This window comes from Primulina tabacum, chromosome 5 (genome assembly GCF_025594145.1).
Source record: "Primulina tabacum isolate GXHZ01 chromosome 5, ASM2559414v2, whole genome shotgun sequence".
NCBI classification, from domain to species: Eukaryota; Viridiplantae; Streptophyta; class Magnoliopsida; order Lamiales; family Gesneriaceae; genus Primulina; species Primulina tabacum.
Window position 1 is genome coordinate 2,990,003 of NC_134554.1, and position 27,176 is coordinate 3,017,178.

The 27,176-nt window shown below is 32.2% G+C and overlaps 3 protein-coding genes and 1 pseudogene across 3 annotated transcripts; 2 read left to right on the forward strand and 2 right to left on the reverse strand.

Annotated features, from left to right (window-relative positions):
• The first annotated feature begins 4,721 nt into the window (after window positions 1-4,721).
• Window positions 4,722-5,960, forward strand: LOC142544571 (transcription factor ORG2-like). Its single transcript, XM_075651609.1, has 3 exons — window positions 4,722-5,065; window positions 5,159-5,530; window positions 5,876-5,960. The coding sequence occupies exons 1-3, from the start codon at window positions 4,769-4,771 to the stop codon at window positions 5,933-5,935; spliced, it is 729 nt and encodes a 242-aa protein (XP_075507724.1). The 5' UTR covers window positions 4,722-4,768; the 3' UTR covers window positions 5,936-5,960.
• A 751-nt stretch (window positions 5,961-6,711) lies between these two features.
• Window positions 6,712-8,235, reverse strand: LOC142544572 (uncharacterized). The gene is made up of 4 exons (XM_075651610.1): window positions 8,121-8,235; window positions 7,692-7,815; window positions 7,500-7,572; window positions 6,712-7,054 (listed from the first exon to the last, which is right to left on the reverse strand). The coding sequence occupies exons 1-4, from the start codon at window positions 8,143-8,145 to the stop codon at window positions 6,806-6,808; spliced, it is 471 nt and encodes a 156-aa protein (XP_075507725.1). The 5' UTR covers window positions 8,146-8,235; the 3' UTR covers window positions 6,712-6,805.
• Window positions 8,236-11,151: 2,916 nt separating this feature from the next.
• Window positions 11,152-14,891, reverse strand: LOC142545511 (uncharacterized). The gene is made up of 2 exons (XM_075652737.1): window positions 14,096-14,891; window positions 11,152-11,205 (listed from the first exon to the last, which is right to left on the reverse strand). Exon 1 carries the CDS (start codon window positions 14,642-14,644, stop codon window positions 14,102-14,104), a length of 543 nt encoding a protein of 180 aa, XP_075508852.1. The 5' UTR covers window positions 14,645-14,891; the 3' UTR covers window positions 11,152-11,205; window positions 14,096-14,101.
• A 6,438-nt stretch (window positions 14,892-21,329) lies between these two features.
• On the forward strand, window positions 21,330-26,990 carry LOC142545513 (microtubule-associated protein 70-1-like; annotated as a pseudogene).
• Window positions 26,991-27,176: the final 186 nt, after the last annotated feature.

The window sequence follows — 27,176 nt, forward strand, 5'->3', positions numbered from 1 at the left end:
TTCAGCAAGCTTGTTTGTAGAGCATTGCAACCCGATTCTTATTCATATGATACAATGATATGCGGGTTTTGTCGCCAAGGACTACTAGAGGAAGCTAAAGATATTCTTTTATAATGGAAGAGGACAATTGTTTGCCAAACTCAGTCACATACACCACAGCAATGCTTGCAAACCGAAAATTTGACGAGGGTTTGGTGTTACTTGAGGAAATGGGTGGGAGAGGATTCTCCGTAGATTCGAGTACATTTTATTTGTTGCTTTATTTACTTATGATGTTGATAAAAATTGTGATACATGTTGAATGGTTGAGTTATTTTTCAGGAGGTCAGCTCGGGCCTAAAAGTGGCCTAAAAACACAAGCAAGAATGTGAGAAAGGGGTTGAAAGATTGTTCTGGTGTATCCTCTCTGAAACTCAAGGTTGATAATAGGAAAAATATAGAGTGATGTGTGTAAGAAATGTGTGTGAATGAATAAATAATACCATCAAACCTGATATTTAAATGAGAAGAGTTATCATGAGAGTAGAGAGTTCTTCCCTAATTAAAACTCTTTTTTGTACGACTCTAGATCTCTTAAAACCTTTCCCTCGTAGGACTCTAGATCACCAAAATCTTAGATTAGATTGGAGCAAATCTTTTATGATACTCCTTAGATAAGATAATTCATCTGAGTATGAGAACATCTGATGTCTGAGCCCTTCTGATGTGTAATGAGTCTTACACGACCTCCTGAAAATAGTTAGGTTGGCTAGAGAATCGACCGATAGGTCAACACAATTCTCAGAATCACTATTATAACGGATATTGGACAAGTCTGCCGATGAGCCTACGATGAGATCTCGGATGACCTCATAATGTAATCTAATGGTTGTTGGGTTGTCTATCGGGCCTTCAAGTGTCTGGACTGTCGAAAGTGGGGTATCAACTTAAAACGAGCAAACACAATGAGACAATTGTTAGAATGATCTCTTTAATGAAAAATATTGTGAGCTTGCAATGCAACAAATTTGATCTTCTTCCATGTATAGTTTTATATTTTTTAATGGCGTGAGAACCCGCGATCGTTATCTTTCGGTACACTGTATTGAAACCATCTGATTAACGCAATAATCTGCAAACCATGTTAGTCAGACAAACAACACTGGACTAACCCTGTGTGACAAGATAGTCCGAAAAAATGTTAATAGAATAATCGAATTTCTAACCACTGGTCAAACACTCACATATTCTACCAACTCGAACAGCCTTTACAAGCCATTTAACTTTGTTTGGGGGTTAGAAGGTCAAAGTTGATGAGACACAATTAATATATACATTACCATTATCTCTTGATATTGGGGCTGCCTACCACTACGAGGAATATGTAATTAACGGTAAATCAAAAATCTATTACTATAACATTAGCGGAGAATAGTTTATTATTGCAATGAGTTGTCATTTGTTTTTTGACCCAAAAAAATTAAAGGATAATATGGGTTGTCTTGAATATGCAATTCAGTCGCCCCCATAGGGGCTTTTATTGCGATACCATTTTTAATTTCATTTCCATGGTTGTGAAAAATGAACTTAGTCAATATTTTTAAATTGTGACATTTTTCCAATTTTTTTTGAAATTGACCTTAAAAATACAGGAAAAATATAGACAAAACAAATGTTAAAAATAAAAAAGCTTAGATTTCAAATTCATGGTTTAACGAAGATAATTTTGTTAAATATTCAAGCATTCACCCTTCCTCAAAGAAAAACATAAACCACAAAATTAAAGCAGTGTTTTATCTTAGTTTCCTCCGGAGGAATTGCTAAGTTTCATACAATTAAAATAAGAGCAAGAAATCGGTATCTAAATTGATAGAGTAAGTGTATTTGTGATTAATTGGTCATATATTCTATTTTTTATTAACATCTTTTTGGGTTAGTATGTTACACAAAACTTACTTAGTGTGGGTTGATTTAGTTGACGTGATTTGTAGACTACTATGTTCAGTATGAGAGTTTATCTAGTGCGCATTTATGGATAACGGCTACTAAATTTGGGAATAACTTAAACACAACACCTAATCCCACTACAACAATAAATGGCTATTGTGACATTTTTTTGTAGACACTTTTAATTAAATGTTGTTACAAATACTTAATAATGACACTTGTAAAAAATTAATAATGTGTAAAATAAAAAAACATATTAGATTAGTTATCATGACATTTTTAATTGATGTCATCTTTTATATGGATGGAAACAATTACTTTTCCCACATCGTAAAAAATCGTTAAAAAACTAAAAAATTTCACTATAAATAAGTGTGAGAATATTTGGGTTAGATAAATATTGGAGGAGGGAAAATAATTGTCTCCCTCCATATAAAAAATAACATCAATTAAAAATGTCAGGATAACTAATCTAATATGTTTTTTTATTCTCACATTTATTTTATCTAATTTTCACTCCTCCTATATTTATTCAACCCAAATATTTTCACATTTGTTATTGTCACTATAAATAACATACACGACACTTTTAGTTGTCATTATAAATGATTTTAACTGACATATAAATTTGTCATTATTACTATAATAACAAGGCATCTATAAATGTATTTAAACATGAGTTTTTCTGACATTTAAAATTGTCATTATATGAATAATTAGTAACACGTATGAAGTTGTCATTAACATCTTATAATGACATTAAAAAATATCAGTAAGTTTAAGACGACATTGGAATAGATGACATTTGTTGGAGGTGTCACTAAAACTTAAATGTCACTAAATATTGAATATGATGACATTTATGAATGTCACCATAAACATTTATTTTTGTAGTGTCCCTAGAATCAATCATAGTAAAAATAGAGAAAAATAAATTCTTGAATGTCTTGGATTCCAAGGATTAATCGATTTTAATATTAAAGTGATATATCCTATATTTTTTTATAATTAGATAAGAATAAAAAAATTATTTTAATAATTTTAAAAATCTTGAAAGATGAAATATGACATATCATATATATTTTATTTTAAAATATAGGCAAGGATAAAGTAACAATTTAATAATTTCAAAAATTTTGGTAAAATGATTTGGAGTAGGTCTTTTATGAGACGGTCTCACGAATCTTTATCTGTGAGACGGGTCAACCTACCGATATTCACAATACAAAATAATACTCTTAACATAAAAAGTAATATTTTTTCATTGATGACACAAATAAGAGATACGTCTCACAAAATACGACTCGTGAGATCGTCTCATATAAATTTTTGCCAATGGTTTGATATGATAGTTATTTTATGGTATTTCTCATTAAATAAACTACAACATTGGATAAGATCTCAAAATTAGTATGTAGTACACTGTACATAGATACTTCTAAAATATATATATATATATTTGTACGACACTTTTTTTTATATATTTTTTTATCGTAGAAATCAAGTGTTTTCATGGCACATGCCATACAACATTTTACCCGGGAAGCGTGTGCCAAATCAAACTACGGCTTATGCGAACCATGCATTAATCGTGTTTACTATCTAAATAAACCACGATTAGCTATTGCCGTTCGTGTGTCCTTCTCGTGGGTTAAAAAATAGTTATTACAATCACTTCCTCTTTGTTTGGAATCATTGTTTTAAAATAAATGACATAATCAATTACGTACAAATTCATATATTTTAATTAATAACATATTTATTTAATGTGATACTAATGATCGGACACACATGAAGTGTAATGTCATTTTTTGTTTTTGGAAAAAATATTTTTGAAACTTATACAATGATTTTCCGGCTAGAATAATAGAAAAAGTTGTTAGTTGTCCACATATGTTGTATAAATTTTTTTAGAGTTGCATATATTAACTTGAACAATCCACTTCTTTGGGCTAGTTTTTGGGTTGAGTTAAATTCAAGTCTCAATCCTCACATAATATCACAGTCAAGTTTCACCGTTATGTGCTGAACTATCTATAATTATATAACTCGCTCTGCATTGAGTCATTTGTAATTTGTGTAAGACTAAAATTTGATTACTAAACTAAAGAATTGCTTCATTATTTTTAAAAAATTATTATCTTATTAATTTATCAAAAAATTTACTATAATATATTATATAGATTATTAATTTACCAAATATTAACATATATATATATATATATATATATAATCTTGGCGTGCACTTGCATATGCTTAAATTTCAACCCAACTAAGAAAAATCAGACACTACCAAAAAAAAAAAAGGTTTTAGCGATGAGACACTATCAAAAGACAAAAACTTGAGTGAGACAGTTTCACGAGTCGTATTTTGTGAGACGGATATCTTATTTGGGTCATCATGAAAAAATATTACTTTTTATGCTAAAAGTATTACTTTTTATTGTGAATATCGGTAAGATTGACCCGTCTCACAGATAAAGATTCGTGAGACCGTTTTACAAGAGACCTACTATTTTCAAAAATTGTCGCTAGCAATGTAAATATTAGCGACGAAAAAAACCGTCGCTAATTAGAATTTTTTTTTTATAGTGAAAAGTATATATTAATCGATAACAACTAAATCTTTACAATGTAAAACATACAAAAAATTTTCGAACCACATATTAAAATATATATCTGTTATGGTCGAAACGTATACATATTAAAACAATATATTGGTTCCATGTCAGCTGCATATACAAAATTAACTAACCTAAGACTATCAAATAAATACTTTCCGGGGACGTTTATCAATATAAATACACTTGCTGAGTTATATGTCATCAAACCACATCAAAGAATGGTCGACGTTTCTGCTCATTTCTCAGGTTTCGGGTGGCCGTTGGAGAATCTCATCGGCCATGATGACTACGTTTCCGGGGAAAAGTTTTCCGATCAAAATTCAGACTCCATCGATCTTCAATGTTCTCCGGCAGGACAAGATCATATGACTGGAGTTTCGGAGTTTCGTAAATTGGGCGACACGACTAAGATCTTCAAGAAGTTGAATCATAATGCCAGTGAAAGGGATCGTCGGAAAAAGATGAACACCATGTATTCCACTCTCCGCGCGCTGCTTCCGCCGGAATACCAGTCTGTAAGAATATTATTATACTACATGTTTTAATCTAAATATTTTTGTTAGTTTTTGTCTTAATTAGACCATTTATGAATTTTTAAATATATACAGAGAAAACTGAGTATTCCTGCTACAATTTCAAGAGTGCTGAAATACATCCCTGAGCTTCAGAAAGAAATAGGGACGTTGATTCAAAAGAAAGAGCATCTCATATCAAAGAAAAGTAAGAGGGTATTTATAGAAGATTCAACCATTGATTTCAGGAAGCAGAGATCAAGAAAACCGATACGAAGTTCATCGTCAACATTATCCGCAACACGAATAAGCGAACAAGAAATAGTTCTCCAGTTTTCGATGGCCAAATTTGAAAAGGGTTCAATTTCTGATGCTTTATGGTGTTTGGAGAAAGAAGGTTTTCTTGTGCTAAGCACTTCATGTTTTCAGGCTTTTGGAGGGAGGGTTTTCTATAATGCACATATTCAGGTACTCTAACCAGTATATCTTATAAATATATCATTTTCATCGTATAATCTCATATATTCATATCATTGCTTTTTATACCAGCCATAAATATTACATTCTCAAGTGTAAACTTTATCATTTTGAACTATGTTATCCATCATCACAGAAATTTTTGAGTCTAATAATACATATTAGTATATTACTGATTTTCAAAAATATCAATTAAAACTGCTGATGAATTATCAGATAAGCAAATTAACTAACTTATTATTTATTACATCAATCAATCAATCAATTATTGATCTTTTTCTTTATTATTTTTTTTAAGGAAGATTTCCTAATGCATGTTTTGCTTGAATTTAGCAGGGACAAGGAAGTCAGAACATGGATGTCTTGATGTTGAAGGAAAAGACATGGATGTCTTGATGTTGAAGGAAAAGGTTTGGGCATTTTACGACAAGGGAGAAGAAATTAGATTAAACTGTAACTAAGCTTCAGACGATTAGTTCAATGGAATCCATCGATGGACAGTTTTTTGTGTGCAAAAAAATCAAGATCAGAACTAACTATTGTACTAATCCCGGTATTTGTGGATTTATTTTGTGTGCAAAAAAGTCAAGATTAGAAAGGACAAAATGATTAATTTGTGTGCGTCAATTACTATATTGTACACACGCTGACACGCACATGTACATGTAGAAAGTTTTCTCGACTTAATTAAACGTTATTATTAATGGAAAAAAGACTAGCTAGTAATTTGTTTTGGAGGTTAGTTCTGTGATTTGTCATTTTTTTTCTTCTAGCAACTTCGATTTTTCTTTCCCTAAAATTCCCTAAACCAAATGAACAATGTTTATTTGATGTTGACGATCTTGTGCATCATTCATATAACGAGAATAAAACCTATGTTACATAAATTAAAATTCATCTAAGCAAAAATATAGGAAAAAATATAGTAAGACACCACGTAATATTTCAAAATGAGATGTGAGTCACACAGTAGAATATACAAGTGTCAAATAAACAATATTCAATGAATTATTAACATTAGAGTTTTTTCTTATTAATTAATTAGGTCAAAGTAAATACTGCATTAGACATTGGAAAACTGTGATCTAGATCTGTACTCTTACTCATCACCCCTTTGTTCCATGTTTTTCAGATGTTTGGAGAAAAATATATAAACACAAACAATATTAAAAAAAGGTCAAATTAGAATTAAATATGTTTGAATTACTCAGGATCCTTAATTATAACAATAATTAATATATAATCAAGTAATTGAATGATATATAATTATATCTTGTTAAATTTTGCAAGGAGGAAAACAGTAGCAGAAGTGACAAAAGGTATGAAAACTTCATTAGGAATAAGCTTTGGAATCAAACGTTGCTTGAAGAAGAGGGTGGTGGCAGGGACTCCGAAAATGTAGAATAATAAATCTTTTGCACCAATATTTGTGACCCCTGTGTCAAGAATCACTTCTTCAAGAATTTTCTGAAATTCTTCCTTTTTCAGCAATTTTCCTTTGCCTTGGTGATGTTTCTGAATTTGCAGTAATTATAAATTCAGGAAAATAATCACAAATCGTACTAATATAGATTGATGCAAATTCAGACCCTAGGAATTATAGTTTTTTTAAAACTCGAATTTAAGTATATTTTGAAATATAAAATACTATCAAGAATTTAAAATATTTATACGACTTCATTTTTTTCATATAAGAGAGAAGTTTTCTTCAAAAGAAAAATATACAACATGAAATCAGTGAAACAAATCATAGTTATTATTATTTTTTTCGACAATATTTAAAGTATATCCAATTAAGCTTTAGAATTTCCAATTTTTTTTGTTAGTTGACTCGGTCAAACCAAAATTATATGTATGAAAGTTATATCGTAAATAATGTATTTTTTTTTTAAATTCTACATCGCAGCATAAATATATTACACAACTAAAAGAATTTATATACACCGTAAATTAACCTTACTTTGTATGCGTGATCAATTGTGGAAATCCTTGGCACCCGAAATTGCGTGCTGCCAATCTTTTTATTAATTTCTCTAGCAAAAAGAATTAATCTCATCTATTAAATATTGAATTTATTAGCCAAAATTTTTAGAATCAATAATCAGTATTATTAATTAGTAATTAAAAAATGAAAGAAAATTGGAAATAGTACTCGACAGTCTGGCACACCGCATGGTAGAAATCAGCTGAGCTCCAATTCTCAGTGTTCACAAAGTACTTGTCGTAGCATTGTTCTATCACACCTCCGATTTCCTTATTTTTTGCATCCTCATTTCCTACAAATCAAATAATCATAATTGGACTGTCATACAGACAAAACTGACAAATATCAAACCTACAAATATATTTTTTTCGACTTCGTGCGTAATTTATTAAACATTTTTTTATTTATCGCCTACCGAACTTGCTCGAGCTAGCACATGCACACACATGCGTCAAGGGTGGAACAATGCATCCATGTTGTGTGTTGCATACATTCATATGTACGTGGGTTTAGAGTTCAAGTATGGTCGTGTTCGTGCTCGTACTCAATCATGTTCTTGCTGAGCTAATTAGAGATTACAAGGGGGAAATAGTGTACCTTCTATCTTGAGATTTTGCCTCATTTCAGCGAAATTAACTTGGAAAAGGCTCTGGAATGGTGTTTGGATCTATTTAAGTTACAAGGATTTGGGGTGTAGGGTGGGGGTTGGATTTGAACCATTTTCTTTAGAATTAAGCAAGGAACTTATTTTTATGCTTTTATTGTCAAAAAGCAACAAGAAAAGCATAAAAATATATTATCTTTTAAGGCATATAGATCATAACGTAATTCATTGGAAATCGATGTTTCGGTAATGAATGGCTACTTGAGACTTGTATTGCAATGGGGTGTCATGTTTTCCTTGAATGCCTTAATTGGTTGGATATGCGATCTCTATAGGGTTTCAGTAGCTATGGGCCAAGATATGTAGATTAGGTACCATTGAAACACAGTTCATTGCAATTCACTAGATATTTGTAAATGAAATAAAAATCTTGCAGAAGCTATTATGATTTATGCCAAATTAGTTCTTAAATGATACCTTTTAAGTATGTATTAGTTATATAAATGAGTGATTCTGTTTATAATTTTGCTTACACACCCATTATATGCATAAACAAATCATACATGATCTAAATTCGGTCACAGGATTTCTGGATATTTTATGAGCAATATGGAAGAGATTGTAAAATGGAACTATGTTCATGGATTCTAGCAAACTCCAAGCAGTTTGACATTTAGACATGGATTTTATGATTTGTTATTGGCATTACGTGCAAATCGATTTGGTTGTGTAGATCTGTATCTTGGTTGTTTTACTCGTGTAGCATTTTCTTGAACTGCTTTCTGTTAAAATGCTGGCCCTCTCCATTGTCATGTGCTTATATGGTGAAGGAAAAGAGTGAGTTGACTGAGTATTTTCCAGTGTCTAAGGCAAAAGTTTAAGAAATGACATAGGAAACTCGGTGGACCTGAGCTTAGGAACATTCGGGACCCAATGTAGCCGTGGATACTTATTCATACATGAATGGATAGATATATTGTTAGAGAAAGAGCAGCAACGTAGGAGAGTCCGGGTATTGGAGTGACCCGAGAAAGAATCCCAATTTGCAATGTTTACGCAAGAATATCAAAGGCCCAAAGTGGGGGAGAGAAGAGTTAGTGATGTGCGCATGGGGGGGAGGATATAAGGTGGTGTTAGGGATGTAGAGGAGGTTAGGAAAAATATTGTTAGAGTGAGTGTTAGCTTAGGGAAGGGGCTAGAAGAGAGGAGTTTTCCTTTGTCATTTATTTTATGGAAAAATTGCAAGGACTGTGATTGTGCTATTTTGATTTTTCTGGTTGAATATAATGTCATTTCTCTTCTTGGTTCTTTTTTTTTCAAGAATGTGGGCAGAAAAACTATTCTCTGTTCTCATTCGGCTGTTGGGTAAGTACTGGTGCGAGGGATTCTGCGGTCAGAACAATTGCCTTTGCAATTTTGGCATATATGGTAGTTCCACATAATTCCAAGATAAACAGATAAGAGGAAATATCAATAATGTTTTCCTCCTTGAATTGTTGCCATGTAGGGATGGTGGGTGGGAGGCTGACGTAAGAGCCCAGGAGGCAGCAACAAGGGAGGCCAAGATAAAAAGATACCTTACTTATCTTACTCTTTAGAGATTGGATCTTATAATTCAAATGAAAATGTAAAGCCTACCCCTCCCAGCTATGAAAGACCTTGAACGAAAGAACTATATATTATGTGTGAATTCAAAGTAGCCCACTGATCAAACATGGCATTTAGGTTGCTATATGGTCTACAATATTGAGCTGCACTGATTCTTCCAACTTTAGCTTTTGGTTTAGGGCAGGCGTTTGGTCCTAATTAAGGAATACCTTAAATTCATTCTTTTAATTTCTGTATTTCTTTTGTTTAGCATTTTCTAGGATTATATGCTGTCAACAGCAAAACAATCCAAGAGGAGTGTAGTCCAGATATTTCATGCAAGGGTGCAACGTATGCTTTGCATGTGAAGGAGGAGCTGGCGTCGTGGCCCGAGAAAAGCCATCGAGGAAGCCATTGGCTGACTATTCATGAAGCGATTCAAAACTGTCGACACACCTGGATGCGATATCCTCTTGAAAAAGGTTTTACAAAGTGGTACACCGATGGTTGGTGTCGCTAACACTTTAATTATCCACGAGAAATCATCCTTCGGCCTCGAGAATTTTGCAACTTTTTAATTATTGTACACCGTGAGTTTGGTCCTTGTATTTCATTAAAGATTTTAGCAGGATGCATTAAATATCAATTGTTTCATGTGTTTGATGACACCCCTTTGGTCAAATTTATACTTCTGGAACAAAGTATTTGATTTTTGCCAGAACGAAGTTCAAAATTTGCCATTGTCCACAATTCAACGAGGATTTTTTGTGCTACACAGGTTAACATAAATTAAAATAAAAAATAATTTTTCGTTATAAAATCCTTTTTTTCTAATTATTCTTTCTTAATAATATTATCCTTAATTGTAATGAGTTTTGACCTTTGAATATGTAAGTATGATATAGTGATGTTATCATGTATGATATATCTTGATTGAGTAAAATAAATAACTAACTGCGAAAGTGGAAAAAAAAATGAAAAAAAAAATATGTAATAAAATTCAGAACTTATAAACCAGAATAGAAATAGAAGAAAACTATGCCCTTTATTACAATCTGTTTTGTTAGGAAATAAATCGTCTTAGGTAATTATGAGAAACGCTTGAGAAATTTTCAATAAATTTGATATTTTAATATAAAATTCTATGGCGGCGGACTGCTAACTAAGGTGGTGTTCATTGATCAATTCGTCACACTTTAAGCAAATATATCAAGGTACAAACATTTTTTCATAATGTATATTTATTATAAACAATTTTATTTATTTATTTGTTTATTATTTTTATAAGAGATAATTACATCTACCTCCCAATGTCGTAAAAAAACACACTATTATATATATATAAATATAGAGAGAGAGAGAGAGAGAGAGAGAGGGGTAGGTATGGAACAAGTGTATTAGCTAGAGCAGATGTATGCATCTCCGAGTACACTGCCCACAGAATAAGCCAATCAACTAGCCCCGTCAAAAATCTACCAAGGTGCATTTAACCTGCAGGGACTTTAATTTCAACTATTTATCCTTTTAAAATACCAAGATAATTAATGTAAATGAGAAATATATATAATGGTAGAGTAGGTCTCTTGTGAGACGGTCTCACGAATATTTATCTGTGAGACGGTTCAACCCTACCGATATACACAATAAAAAATAATATTTTTTCATGGATGACCCAAATAAGATATCTGTCTCACAAAATACGACCCGTGAGACCGTTTCACACAAGTTTTTGTCATAATTGTATGGAAAAGTTTATTATCAACGCACAACCAATCCATTTAGGCTCGTGATGAAATAATGAATTATGCACAATATAAAGATAATAAATCATGATATGTAAAGAAGATAATGTTATATAACATTATTTTTTTTAGAATTTGAGTCAAACATTTTAACAAAACAAAGATAAATAATAAATCGATATGAAATATTCAAATATAATATCACAGATAACTTGTGTGCGAGACTGATGGTAATATTTAAGATTGTATGCAAGATGAGAACATATAGAAACTAACGTGAATAATAACAAGTTAGATAGAATAAATTAAATGGCTTTTTAGCTAACAAAAATAAAACTCTCCAATTACGTTTATTTCATTGCTGATAAGTTACTAGAAAAACATATTGTGCAGGTTTTGTTTTAGAATCAAGACGAACTCGAAAACTTCTCGATTAACATAAATTAGAGTTCGAGAAATCTATCACAACCACGTCGATGTCTATTGCAAGACAAATCAACCGAAAGCTTATCATAACCATCGATAATTCGAAGAACCGGAAAATGACTCGGAATGATAAAATAAAAATCTTCCGCTTTAGAGAACTGTTATTACGATCCTTAAAAGTTAAAAGTTGATAATTAAACATTTAAATTTCAGGAAATCATGTGTTACAATAAGCGTTTAATGAGGAAGTGCCGACTGTTACAACAGTAGTTAAATAATATCATTTTCAAGAACTGTACTGCCCTATCCCACTTAGTTAAAAATGGAAATAAAAAGTGATTTATAAGGGGTTTTACCCATGGGTTTATATAAAAATTTAAATTAACCATTTTTGTATAGTCATTCTTGCGTGGACCTGATCCCGGGGTTCATACAAAAAATATTAGAGCACACTAGATAAGGTCAAAGCTTGCATCAAGCTTCAAATCCGGTAAAGAGCCAGATCAAGATCGATCCGAAATCATAAATTTTATCATTAGATCACAAGACTATCAAAATATTGAAGAAAATTAAAATAACTATCTCCGAAAGTTTTCAAAGCACATAAATTCTCAAGGTATTAGCATATTGTTATAAGATAGTGAATTGTTACTGAAAATCATCCAGTGGATCAAAAGAAGAGAGGAGTAGAAAGCTAAGCTCACGTCTTCAAACCTCTATAAATTAATTTGCATATAATATCTTCTGCAATGCTTCTACTCTCAAATTTTTTATCAAAAATATAGAGTAACCGCAACTCTATCGCAAGCAAAACAATGAACATGGATTCCACTGTCAATATTTTAAATTCACTACCGCCTCTAGATGAATCCAATTTCATGAAAACTGGGAAATATTAGATACTTTGGACTGGGAACAGTACTTGAAAATAATAAGGTAAGCTATTTTTCATTTGGATTTATTCATAGGATACTCTTTCTATCAGGACACGACTCAAAAGACATCAGAAGTCTAGATATAAAAACATACGTAATTAATCCTTGACAGACACAAAAGTACAAGAAAACAAACAATTAGATCTCATTTACATCCATTACATCTACATGTGTAAAATATCCAAGATCAAGTCATCGGCAACATGTCCTCAATACATGAAATTATACACAATGTAATCAACTTGGATCATGAAGTAACCTTTAATTTTAACTAAATGGTACCTAGCTAGAAATAACAATCTTAGCCAAGAAACCATTTACTCTACCATTACTTAATCATCAAATTAATCGAAATAATATCAGCGTACCTTAAATCTTTTAAAAGCTGGAGCTATCACTAGTTATCAATACTAGAGATTATCCCATTTTAACCAAGAGGTATACATATAACATCAAATTTTTTCAAAGTACGAGTGTTTCATATATATATATATATATTTTTCCAACAAGAAGTAAAAAAAAAATTCGTGGGAAATGATGTACTATATTATATATTAAAGAAATATTATTGTTATTTGTGTTTCACATTATGTTGCAATTGTACTCTAGCAATACAATGTTTATTCACAATTGGCAGTCAATATCAGCCTAGTTGCATGAACAATAATATCTGCGCACCAAAGCAAAACCGTGCTACATAATGATTTAATGAACATATACAATAAGAAAAGTAAAAGAAGTTCTAGTAACAGATGGAAAATAATACCTAGTAAAGCTGCAAGATCAACCAGAAGTTACAAAATATAATAATAGGATAGTGTGTGTTAGCGAGTGTCTATATATATATTCCTCTTGATTAATCAAACATATGTTAGGAATGTGTGGTGTGCGTATACATTGATAAAATTTCAATTAATTATTTGAAAATAATACACAGAAAACTGGAGCCTGCATCTTCTCCTTTGAAATAATTTTTTAGAAGTTATTAAGGGGAAAAATATCTTTATCCATTTGATTTTGAAATTATAGACATCTCCATATTTAATTTGCATTGAATAATTAGTTAATCTTCTCGCTTTAGCTACAAGCTTATGACATTAATTTTATAAGCAAACTCTGATTAATTAATTAATCTTCAAGGGTTTTTATTAATTAAGCTGGTACAACAAGTTCTGAAATTTTTCCCAAATGAATTAAAATCAAGAAATCTAGATAAAATCTACAAATAAATAACAAATCATCATAAATCACAAAGTTTACGTACCAAATCAAGCATACCTAGTTTTACATGGATTCTAGCCTCTTGAAAAGATCAAAATGTGACGCTTCTTGACTCGAGCTTGAATCCACTAGCCCTTGTAATTCCTCAACCATATGTGGAGAATAAATTTCATTATAACCAAATGACCCGAATGAAGATAGATCCGGCCCTTGTGGCACACCGCCGCCGAACGACCAGAATGACGCTGGATCAGATCCTTGTGATACATCACCGTGAATTGTGACATTGTGTTGACCTATTTCCCTCGCGTCTTCGAGTGCATGAACAGTATTTCTGTCCGCCTCCAGTGCCATTTTCGCAGCCTCAGCATTCCCCGGTTGGACGCCGCCGTAGCCGACAGCACACTCCTCCGCGGAAAACTTAGTGGAGGATTCGGGTAGATTGGAGTCTTGCCCGGTGAGCTCTTGAACTAGGGACCTGAATTCTGAAGCGCTGGTTTTGAACTTGATAGGGTTTGTTATGTACACAACTTTAAGTGGCTGCTTTTTCCTGATTTTGGGTTGCTTGTTTCCCTTTTTCGGATTCACGGTGACATCTTTGTCCATCCTTTAACTTTCGGGCTTAAATCTCAAACGGATTTCCAGTCCTACCACAGGAAAATATGAGATTTTTTTCTTTTTTGGGGAAAAAAAGGAAATCGAAAATGGTGAAATCAAGAAAATCTAATGAAAAAAAGTGGAGTTCCTTGCTTTCTCTTGATATAAAAAGGAAACTGATATACTCTTTAAGATTGGAAACCAATGAACAATAAATGAAAGGAGAAAGTGAAAGCTCCACTGCTCAACAAGATAAGCCGGTAGATATTAGTACGTCTATGTATCTTTAATTTAATTTAATCTAAATATAAATTATATGAAAATGTATATATATAGTCCGCAGAATTTTATTAAATATTTAATTTCTAAAACAAATTATTTTGTTGGTATTTTTAATTAATCTCTTCAGATGCAAGGTTTATATAATCTTCTGACTTCGCAACAAACAAAAACTTTTGGTCAGCTGCTTCTGATTTTTCTTCGACTTTTCAACATGCGCACACACACACACGCGTGTGTGTGTGTATATATATATATATATACATAGTGTAAGTACATAGTGTAAGTATATGGTTAGTGGGTCGGAGACGGTTGAGGTCAAGCTATCATATTCGTTTATATAATGATCCATATTTTGAATCATTACTACTTTCATCGTTGATATTACTCATAGATTGAGATATAAACTATTGAATATATGATTGCGGCACTTCATATGTACTAATTAATTAATAACAAAAATTCATGTGAGACGGTTTTACGTACAAGTCATTTTTGCGAGACAAATATTCTATCTGGGTTACTCATGAAAAAATATTACCTTTTATTATAAATATGAAAATGATTGACTCGTCTAACGAATAAAAACCGTCTCACAGAAGACATATACTTAATTATTTCCTATCATGATCCTATTATTAATATCTAGTTAAAACTTTCCATGTTATATATAGGTTTGACTGGAATCTTGAATGGCTTTCCTCTTTTTGCTGTTTTTATCATAATAATTCAAAAATAATATTTGTTACTTAATTTTGATGAATATTAATTTTTCTTGTACATAGATAATTATGCAGTGGAAATTCTTATTTTTTCGTTCACGTTTCGAAATTCCATGTATATTGATTCAGTTGAATCTATATTTACATTTTATAATTGTACCGAAACGGTTCCATTATACTTTTCTTTCAGATGAAATAAAAATATTTTTTCATTATATTTTTCTTTCCGGTGAAACTTAACATATTTGTATAAAATGTTTTGAATTTAGTAGAATTTTATTATCATATAAAATGGGGAAAAGGGCATACTAATTACATAAATATTTAACATCAGATTATGCTTATTAATAAATCGTTTATTATATTCTCAAAATTCTGCTGATCGAACGGGTCACTTTCATGAAAGTCAGACTGAAATAGAGATGACTTGTATTTACCAAAATGGTAAATGTGTGTTTGTAATTTATTCAAATTGCATTCTTTAATCATGTAACAAGAGTCGAAATGCGATTTGAAGGGCATGCATTTAAATTTATTTGATTGTTTAAATAAATTTATTTTTTTTTGTTAATTTATATAAATATAACAATGATAATTACGAGGATTTGAAATACATATAAAATAATTGTCTTTTTTATTTTTTTTTAAAAAAAGATTAGCATTCATTTTAGGAATTAAAGATTTATGACAAATTGCGATCACTTTTATGCATTTGGTCATCAGTGGTAACTTATTCATAGTAGAAACTGTGAGAAATCAAGAGATGCTAACCAAATAAATTGGAAATGACATGGCTTGATCCCCGCGTGATCCGTACGGCAATATTTGGAAAAAAAAATATTACTACAGTCTAGAGGCTTGGATTCGCTGCCGCCGTTGTACGCAATGTTCGCCAGCTGTACGTCACTCATTGAAGGTTGCACCAAATTAGATTCACTACGGCTACATCTCGAAATAACTTGTCGGCACAGTGTTGGGACGCGCTAATTTGCGCGTGAAGCAATTCAGAGAGACCGAGTTGGGATCTGCGCTTTGGCCCATCACACTGCGAAAATATAATATTAGAAAGCGGAAATAATATAGTATTATGGTAATTTTTGTCGCGGAGCATCAATATTTTTGGAGAAGATGTATTACATTATTTAGATTTTTTTAAAATTAATTTAACCATATTTCAAATCTATTATAGTAGAACATATCATGGAAATTAAATTTCAAAAAATTAAAACAAACAAATAATAACTAATAGTAATTAATAGGTTAAATATATAATTGTAATTATTATTACAATTATTACGACTAATAATAATATATATAATAATTTAAATTTAACAAAATTATAATAATAAAATAATTTTTATTTTATAATTATAATATAACAATAATATATTTATATTATTATCGTTCATACTATACTTACAAAAACGATGGAACATAGCACACGGTCATTGCATGTCATATCTTCTTCGAAACATAAATACGGTAATTCATCTCTTGTTAATATTAATATGTGAATAAATATTTATATCTACACCGGAAATGTAAATCCTTCAACTTTGACTCTATTAAACCTAGCTATTATTATCTCTTTTTCTCTATTTTCTACCCCATGCTCTATGCAACTTAATTCTCTTGCATGCTCAGGATTAATCTTAGCTACCACACCCATCCCGTTTAATTTTTAATTGACTTATTGTTGAAATTGGACCACATGCCACTTCAAACAATACCGGAGCCCTTATGTACTAATCTTTTGCAAAATAAATTTTATACTTCAACTAAATAATTAATTAGTTGGTTGCAATTTGCAAATGCATGGGGGACATTCACAATTCCCGTTAATTTTGATTTATTTAGTCAGTCATTTGTGAGTTGGAATACTTCTATCGCCTTATGAAGTCGGTCATGCGGCTCTCTCTCTCTCTCTCTCTCTCTCTCTCTCTCTCTCTCTCTCTCTATATATATATATATATATATATATCACTACCATGGTCTATCCTTGTCCAAATGAAAGACATGCCCATCAAGGACCCATGTATTCTCCTATAAATATCATGTTTGAATGTTCAGTTGATTCATTCATTATATTATTATCAGCAGCGCCCTTAGCTGCTCCCCCCATATATTCTCAGTCTTTGACTTGAGCGTCGGAGGGGCTCCGCCAGGACACCCTCCTGGCCCCCCTTCTAACGGTCTTATTAGTGATTTCAGGCTCAGGGTAATTTCGAAACCTGCGTCTGGACTAGTGACACTCGCTGGGATCGGGCCCTAAATTCTCCGTAAGCATCAATATATATGTGTGTGTGTGTATATGATAGACAAGATAATGAGTTCGATTTCATTGATTGGAATGAGTACAATTATTGAGAAGGAGATTGTTGATGTGCAATAATTGTCCTTGTTGGTCAAGTGATCGAAAAATGATATTTGAGCTAATATGATGTTTAAAAAATTAGAATTACATATATCATTATACCGATTATAATTTTTTTTTTTTTACTAAAATGAGTAATACTCGGTCCTAGAAAGTGAACATGCAAGTGGTGTTTTAATGCAGGTTGTGGCCACTTGCGTACGTTTTCATAACTAGTGGGGAAAATTCATGAACCTGCAGGCCACCTGACCGGCCATACAATCGACCACAAATGCTATTTTTTCAGTACAACCCATATTATCATTGTTTTTCAAAAATTAAATGTTTTGTTTCTCAAATATCTGTTCTCTCAATTCAATGCACGTAAATAGCTTCACGGGCTTTCTAATTACAACCTTTTTTTTTTTTTTTTTTATCAATGTACTATATATTGTTGAGATTAAAAAAAATTATATTTAAACGGCTACACAAATATAGATATTAGAAAATAATAATAAAGCTTTTTTATTTTAAGGGGACGGAGAACGTTTTTGGAAAATTATTTATAAAAGCTTAAGACATCATAGTTATTTTAATTTTATTTTATATAAATATTTATATATATAAATATATATATTATTCCTCATTATAATAATATAGGAAAAATAGATGTATTGACGTTATGGCGGTTCATGTTGAGTAATAATGAATTTTATGACTCGGATTAATATTATTTGAACCAATAAATTAATTATAACACTTGGATTATATAATAGTAATTTTGTAATGAATTTATTACTTTATGGACCTTATCTAATACTATTATTAAAAATCTCTATAATAGAGACACAAAAATGTCTTAGTCTGTTTTTTGATATTTCAATTTTGCCCTTATGTTATATTATTATTATATTTTTGTTTTATTTTTATTTTTAATTTCAACAAACACTTTTGTTTTTTTTTTTTTGTATTTCAGCAATTCAAATAGCACTTTAATCCCTTAATAATTTGTCAAATTTCACTTTAATCACTCGATAACTATAAAAAAAATTATACACACATACAACGTGTGCAAAGTAACTAATGTTTTATAAAGACCATGGCCAACTCTATATATGTATATAAAAAGAAACGTAAGAAGGCCATGGTTGGTACGACGTTGGGCCATGGGACTCATGAAAAATCCCCTTTGATAAAACAGGCCAAGCAAACGACCTTTTTGGGCTTACCCGCCAAGGAATATAACCAAACAATTACTTCGACTCAAAGTCAAAAACTTGTGTGAGACGGTTTCACGAATTTTATTTTGTGAGGCGGATCTCTTATTTGAGTCATTCATGAAAAAATATTACTTTTTATACTAAGAGTATTACTTTTTATTTTGAATATCAGTAAAGTTGACCCGTCTCAGAGATAAAGATTCGTGAGACTGTCTCACGAGAGACCTACTCCAACTCAAATGTTAAAAATGAACAAAAATTTGATTCTTTTTGAAATCATATTCTTCTTCCATTCAAACACAAACCTACACGTATGATAGAATTTGTTAGACTAATGTGTTAAGATTTATAAACACAAATCCAAAAGATTAACTTACTACATTATATATACTCACACATCCATAAAACATCCATTCTTTACACAAGATTCACAAATTATCAAATACATTATATGTGCATATTTTTATACTATAAATCATGGACGCGACGTTAAATCCTTCGTTCTGCAGCATTTTTATGAACTGCGGGTAATCGAAGTTTCATAATGTACTTAGCTAGTATCCAGATTGGTCATGCATGTGTTGAAGGTTGTTTAGAATATATATGAACCATGCCATTTGGAACAACAAACTAAGACAAGAAGGGGTGTTGGTGGGGTGCATTTGTATTCAATTTGTCGTTTGTATTGATGAGAATAAAGCTAGCTAGCTCGATCGGACATTTGTTGCCATTGTTTGGAGACTGATTCTCTTGTCTTAATTGTCAAATATTATTATGATGGTATTGGTCGTTAGATAGCGCTGTCTTGTCTTTATTTTAATTTGTTACCTGGCCTTGTGAATTTATTCATATGGAAGTGTGTGTATATATAGTATTGATACGATGCAAATTCACTGTATATACTTGTGTGATCATCAAAAAAGCATGTAATGAAACAGTCAAAATTGTACATCCAATATGTGAAGTCACTTCATTTGTGCTCATATAAGTTTGTCGATTGAGTGTATATCATATCAAAACTCTATATATATATATATATGTGTATATATATATATATATATATCGGTTTTCAGTGCTTTTAATTAGTTAAACTTCTGATTTTGATCATATTTATTTGTTTTCTTTGTGATTTTGGTTTACCTTTATGTTGAATATACATTTTCGTAAGCATAGCACATCTGCCCAGTAAATACAGACCAAATATGAAAGTTTAACGAGTCAAATTCCTCATCAAATAGACATATATTGTTATGATTTCTTAATAGAGAAAGTTGCTTGAAATGTACACCGAAAGATATCTCCTTCTCATTCATTTAGATTTCATAATAATTTTAATTATATTAGGATTTTAGATGAATTTAACATCTTATAACTATGAATAAAGCTTCATAATTTACTTTATTTTGTACATACAAAAATAATAATAATCAAGGAATAAGATATTTATTTATTTCCCTTTTTCTCCTCGGGTACACTTGACTTTTTGTCATATTATTAATTTAGTAGTTAGTTTCTGTCATATTACTTGGCCTTGTGAATTTTTCTTGTCTTATTTGAATATTAAAATTCTGTCGAGTCAAAATGTCACAACACCTTAGTTAAAGAAAATCGATCTCTTTAAACCATCCATGATTAATGTCCCCATATTTTCGAAAGAATTATGGATCACTTGATCGATCAGTAGGTGGTCACATACAATAAATACAATAGTACATATCCTTTGCTTCAGATTTCTACCCTCTCTGCAAAAGTGGGTTTCTTCTCTTAACATAAAAAGTAATATTTTTTTATGGATGACCCAAATAAGATATCCGACGCACAAAATACGACTCATGAGACCGTCTCACACAAATTTTTGCTTATAATTTTTTAGTATTCTCCGAAAGAAAATTTTAAATAAAATCTATTTTATTCACAAAGGATTTCATTTGTACGTTATTCTATAGTAATATTTTAATATTAAATAAGTTACCATTAGTAAAATAAGGTTAAATAATTTTAAGTAATAAATATATTTTAAAAATAATATTATTATTTATTTTAAACCAAAACCCTTCGTATTCCCTCAATATAAACTCCATTAACGCACTATTCACCGAGTCTCTCTTCTCTATCTGTACGTATACATGCTGATACAGTGATACATTTACGATTCTCGTAGTTGACATATATTCAATGTAAGGATTCTCCTTCGAAACAATTACAGCGTAACGTTCTTCAGGAAGTTAGGGAGTTTTTATTAGTTTTTGCTTCTGGTTTTTCGGTTTGACGGCGTTTGTATCAAATGGGAAGTTATCAGAATTGTACTAGTGGTGGTGGGACCGAGCGGCCCCGAAGGATGACATCGTTGAGTTCGTTTCAGGGTAAGAAAATAAAATCGGCGGCTGTGTATAGAGCTGGGTCGGAGGTGGTTGGAATCGTCAACGTGTTGCATGGCTCCGATCCAGTGCGAATCGAGCTCGCTCGTCTCGGAAACGAAGTTCGAGGTTTGTGATCATTCCGTGCATGGGTTTTGGCATTTTGTTTCTTTCAAAACGGTTGATTTCTCCACAGATTAGGATTATTGTTGTTTGTTTGTTGATTATTTTTCAGTTTTGGGGAGTAAATGCATTTCCTTTTGTTTCTGTAATATATTTTTGTAATATATTGATTGATGATATTGTAACGAAGGCAATCCATTATTAATCATCACGATGGACCTAGGGATGGCAATGGGACGGGGCGGGACGGGAGCGGGTTTGCCCCTAATTATATCCTCGCTCCCATCCCCGTACCTATCTCCGGATCTACTTAATCGGGGAATCCCCGTCCCTGAACCCGTTTGATATCCTGCACATCTACCGTGCACATTTTTGTGAGCACCGATGATGTGTCATTCACTCATTTGATGTGATGAAATATAGAAAAATTGGGCATCCAATGGGCGAGTGACACCTCATCGGTGCTCACAAAGGTGTGCACGGTAGGTGTGCAGGATATCAAAACTGATATATATATTACCGTATTTATATATTTATATATTACTGTATATAATTTATATATATATTACTGTATATATTTCTTTTATATAATATATATATTACTGTATTTATAAATATATATAACTGTATATGTATATATATATGTTATCGGGGCGGGTTTGGGAGGGTTCGGTATGGGGATATGATTCCCTAACCCGTCCCAATATATTTAAGGGATTTTTAAAAATCCCCGAACCCGAAACCAAACCCATTAACATATCCCCGAACCCGTCCCATTTCGGATTTTCCCCGCGGAGCCCCGAAACCGCGGGGAAAATTGCCATCCCTAGATGGACCACAACGTTTCAGTTATGAAAATGAATTCAATTTCCATCCGTCTCAATTCGCGTGTTGCCAAATGACGATTATTTCATTTTATTTACTTAGTGCTCTAATTAAGTAGGCTCTACTAAACATGTATTCTGAATCCATGCAAATTGCGATTATGTTTTCTCAGCATTGATTTTTTTTTTCAAGCATCTCTGTCGACAGGGAAAGCTGTTTTGTTGGTGAGTTTTGAAAATTATGTCTTACTGGCACAAAAGACTGTAAAAAGATCAATATTTTATCTTTTCTTGATCTGGAAGAATGTTGATTTGAAGTAAACTTTGTTGTAAACTTAAGTTTTCATGAAAATGGAATGAAATATACCTTTAAATAAGAAAGATGAGTCTCTAGAGCGTTACGGATGACTTCTCTTCCACGAAAATGCGCAGCCATGGGGTTTATAAGTATGACTCCATAAAAGACCTAAAGGGGATGTGATCTTAGAAACCAATAGTATGTTGTATTGAATTCGGTTCAAGAATCAAAATGAATGTACTTTTGAGGGCCTTTTATGCTAAATACTCGGCAATTTTATAAGAAGATCATTGAATACTGCATCATTTGGCGAGTTTAAAATCGCGCTGATGCGTTGTGGGGATGTGCAATTGGAGTTTTCTTTCTCTTGGAATTAAAGAGAAGAAATAGAATTTCTGTGATCAGTCTCCAATCATGCAGCTGGTTTAGTGCTATATTGGCCTTAGATGCCAAAATTTTCTTGTGGGACAAAAATAAAACAAGAGAGAAAAAGGATAAAAAGAAAATTTTGGACAGCATGCATGTGGTACTGCTGATGATTGAAAGTAAAGCTAATTACGCCCCATTCGATTTTGCGCATAATGTTTTTATTTTAAAGATACTGTGTTGTTCGACTTTGTAAGTGTTCTTGTATTTATTGAATCTGAAAATGTGAATTTTGGCATTATTGATATATTTAGAAGTAAATAAATTGCCACAATAAACTCTTTTCTATAAATGAATGATGTTAAGTGTTCGTTTGCTTTCCTTTTCTGCCTTGTCTTGGTTTTTATAACAAAAACTAAGGCTTCACGCTCATTCAGATTTTGGGAAATTCGTAGACGCAGAGAGTATATCACCAATTCTTAAGAAAATTCTTACCTTATCTTATTGATGTATTGCAATTTAAATGCTTGAATCAGTCTGGGAAATAGAATTATATACATGGTTTATATATACTGTGCATTCTGAAATGTATTCAAGTTTTTCAATACAACTTGGACTATGAAATCCAGATGATTCTTGGCTAAAGCTTGTTAAGTTGTGGTAAACGTCATTATGAATGCATGGCATGATTTTAGTTAATGAGATTGCTTACTTTTGACATGAAAGTCCTGGACGGTCCTTGTTACTCATCGAAACTGTAACCAAAAATAATGTTGCACAAATTGTAGAGAGAGAAAGAGAACTAGGAGATGCAAATGCGGAAATCATGGCTTTAAAGCACTCTGAGCGTCTTAAAGAGAAGGCAGTTGTAGAGGTACATGTATTACCATAAAAGCCATATTTGTTTTTTTTTTTTTGCTTCTTGCCAAGGGAGGATTTTGCAGATCATCAGATTGTCTCATTTTGAATTCATGCAATGATGAAATATCTTCTTATGCCACGGTACTTTTTGCATTTATGACTACTTGTTAGGATACTTAAGGCATTTTTATGTCTCATTTAGCTTACAGACAAGCTTCGAGAAGTAGATGTTAAGTTAAAAGCTACTGAAGCTCTGCTCGAAACGAAGGTGCATTTCTGGTTGTTTAAAATATTCTAGTTTCTTTGAGTGAAAGAAGACATACGAGAGTTATTTATGTATAAACTCCAAAAACAACAAGTGACATTACATTGTTACTCATGAATTTCAGAACCTACAAATCAAGAAAATCAATGAGGAGAAAAAATCAGCTCTCGCTGCACAATTTGCTGCAGAAGGCACGCTTCGAAGAGTGCATGCCGCACATAAAGATGGTGAGATGCCTCCCTTCAAGGCAATCATTGCACCTTTGGAGGCCGAGTTGAAGTTGGCACGATTGGAGGTACTTGTCAACTTCAACACATTGGTATCATTAAGCTAAAAAATACATTATAAGATAAAATTTGATTATACTAAGATTGTGCTTCATAAAAAAGATATTCTACAATTGTTATCTCTAGATATTTTAATGTGTATAAAAGGGCTGATGATTTAATTCTCAATATGACTGTATTTTGAGATAAATGGATATTTAGCGCTCTCTGGGCATTTTATCTATGTCAACAACATTGTCCTTAATGACTGAACCCCGTAAATAATGAGAAATGTTTTCTCCACTATATTTTTTTAACTAAGGTTTCAAAAAAGTTCTCATGTTTTCGGGTGACATGGATGTACCTTGTCTTTAGGTTACGAAACTACAGGATGACAGTAGAGCACTTGACAGGCTTACTAAATCTAAAGAGAATGCTCTCCTGGAAGCAGAACATTCAGTTCAAATGGCCCTAGCAAAAGCATCTTTGGTTGATGATTTTCAGAACAAAAATTTAGAGTTGATAAAACTGATTGGAATGTGTAAGGTTTGGCAAATTTAGATAAATTGGTGCATGTTTCATGTGAGTAAATTGGTAATAAAGATATCTAATGAAATTGTGGATTTAAAATTAGGCGGAGAACAGAATATTGGAAAAAATGCATAGGCAGAAGGTTGTGGAGGTTGAAAAGCTAACACAATCTATTTGTGAGCTTGAGGAAGCTGTTTTGGCTGGCGGTGCTGCAGCAAATGCTGTACGTGATTACCAGAGAAAGGTCGAAGAGATAAATGTAAATAACCGAAACTATGGTTTTAGTTTCTCTGCACAAATATTCCATTGTATATCTTGTGCTGTTTGGTGTAATGTGAATTTCTCGAGGCATTTCTAATCGCTAATGTTGAGCAGGAAGAAAAAAGAGTTCTAGACCGTGAACTTGCACGTGCAAAGGTTTCGGCAGAGCGTGTTGCTGTTGTGGTTGCAAATGATTGGAAAGATGCCAATGACAAAGTAATGCCTGTAAAGCAGTGGCTGGAAGAAAGAAAATTTTACCAGGTCTACTAAATATTTTGTTTGAGAATATTCCTTTGATCATACGGAATGATCTCTGCAACTCTGCCGATGCTAGAGCTGTTCTTTGCTTTTTGTGTTTTTTTATCCAGGGAGAAATGCAACGGCTGAGAGATAAGCTCGCAATATCAGAGCGTGCTGCCAAGGCAGAAGCAAAGTTAAAGGTAACAAAATGAATTACTCTCATTTTACTGGCTACGTCGTTTCAGATATATACTGATCTTGATTCTCTTATCTTCATAGGATAAATAACAGTTACGCCTCAAAGTATTAGAGGAAAGGCTTAAATCATATCCCAAAGGTACTGTCTATGCTTCCTCACCCAGACAAAGTATGAGCAATTCAAGAACACAACGGCTCTCACTTGGAGGACCAGAGAACCTCTCCAGATCATCCATGGTTGGATCTTTATCTAGAAATGATAACTTTTACAGATCATCAAAGATAAGTGATGCAAGCACGCTCTTGAAGCAGGCAAAGAATTTGTCTACTTCTTTCGATGGTGATTGCAGATTATCAATCAATGGCAATATGCATTCAGATATAAATGTGAGAGACGAGAGCGAAAATAATGGAGTAATGACTGTCCTTGGAAATGCTGATGGTGGGACTTTGATGAAGAACCCAAAAACAAAAAATGAAGATTATGTTTCGGGAACATTATACGATATGTTGCAGAAGGAGGTTATAACGCTGCGGAAAGCATGCCATGAGAAAGATCAGAGCCTGAAAGATAGAGACGACTCCATAGAGGTTTGATGATGCATTTCTCGTTCGTGGTTTGTAGTTAATCCTCCCACTTTTGTTCCCTTCATCCATTATTAATGTCGACTTTTGGAATGGAAATGTCTCAGATACTAGCAAAAAAGGTTGAAACATTAAACAAAGCAATGGAAGTTGAGGCCAAGAAAATGCGTAGAGAAGTAGCAGTCATGGAAAAAGAATTTTCGGCCATGCATAAAGGGAATGGGCAAGATCAAAGAAAGAATAATACACTTCAGTCTAGGTACGTGCAAAGCTAACTTTCATTGCACAAAACTTGGATTGATGTATTTGAAATGATAGATTTCAAATGATGAAATGCTATTTTCCGGTTAGTTGGTAGAAGTGCCTGACGTGTTTTGCTTGATTTTTGCAGGAACGGGCAGTAGCATAGGATAGATGTCTTGTGCATTGCAAAGGCCGTGGATTCTTTGCTCAAGAATTGATCCGGAGATATTGCTTCTACTAGTTATGGTACTGAAATTGTTAAGTTCTTCCATAGAAACACGTAAACAAATCTCGAGTTTTTATTTTGTTTTCCACAGAAATGTAAACAAATATATTTAAATAATGTATGTGTTTAATTTGGAACCTGAAATAAAATTTAGACATGGAATAGAAGATTGTAATGGTTATATTTTATTTCAATAATGTGTGGAAATGAATCAAGTAATTTAATTGCAATATTTGAAAATACGGCATGATCTATCTTTTGTATTAGAAGGTTTTAGCGTAGAATATGTTGCAACTCAGCGATCGATGATCAATATTTGTGAT

What these genes read in the sequence shown, in the direction of transcription:
- LOC142544571 (XM_075651609.1), top strand. Translation starts at nt 4,769, where the DNA reads ATGGTCGACGTTTCTGCTCATTTCTCAGGTTTCGGGTGGCCGTTGGAG. An exon ending in TTCCGCCGGAATACCAGTCT is followed by an intron (nt 5,066 to 5,158) that starts GTAAGAATATTA and finishes AAATATATACAG; the next exon opens with AGAAAACTGAGTATTCCTGC. An exon ending in TCTATAATGCACATATTCAG is followed by an intron (nt 5,531 to 5,875) that starts GTACTCTAACCA and finishes TGAATTTAGCAG; the next exon opens with GGACAAGGAAGTCAGAACAT.
- LOC142544572 (XM_075651610.1), bottom strand. Translation starts at nt 8,145, where the DNA reads ATGAGGCAAAATCTCAAGATAGAAG. An exon ending in GCGGTGTGCCAGACTGTCGA is followed by an intron (nt 7,573 to 7,691) that starts GTACTATTTCCA and finishes TCTTTTTGCTAG; the next exon opens with AGAAATTAATAAAAAGATTG. An exon ending in CAATTGATCACGCATACAAA is followed by an intron (nt 7,055 to 7,499) that starts GTAAGGTTAATT and finishes CTGCAAATTCAG; the next exon opens with AAACATCACCAAGGCAAAGG.
- LOC142545511 (XM_075652737.1), bottom strand. Translation starts at nt 14,644, where the DNA reads ATGGACAAAGATGTCACCGTGAATCCGAAAAAGGGAAACAAGCAACCC.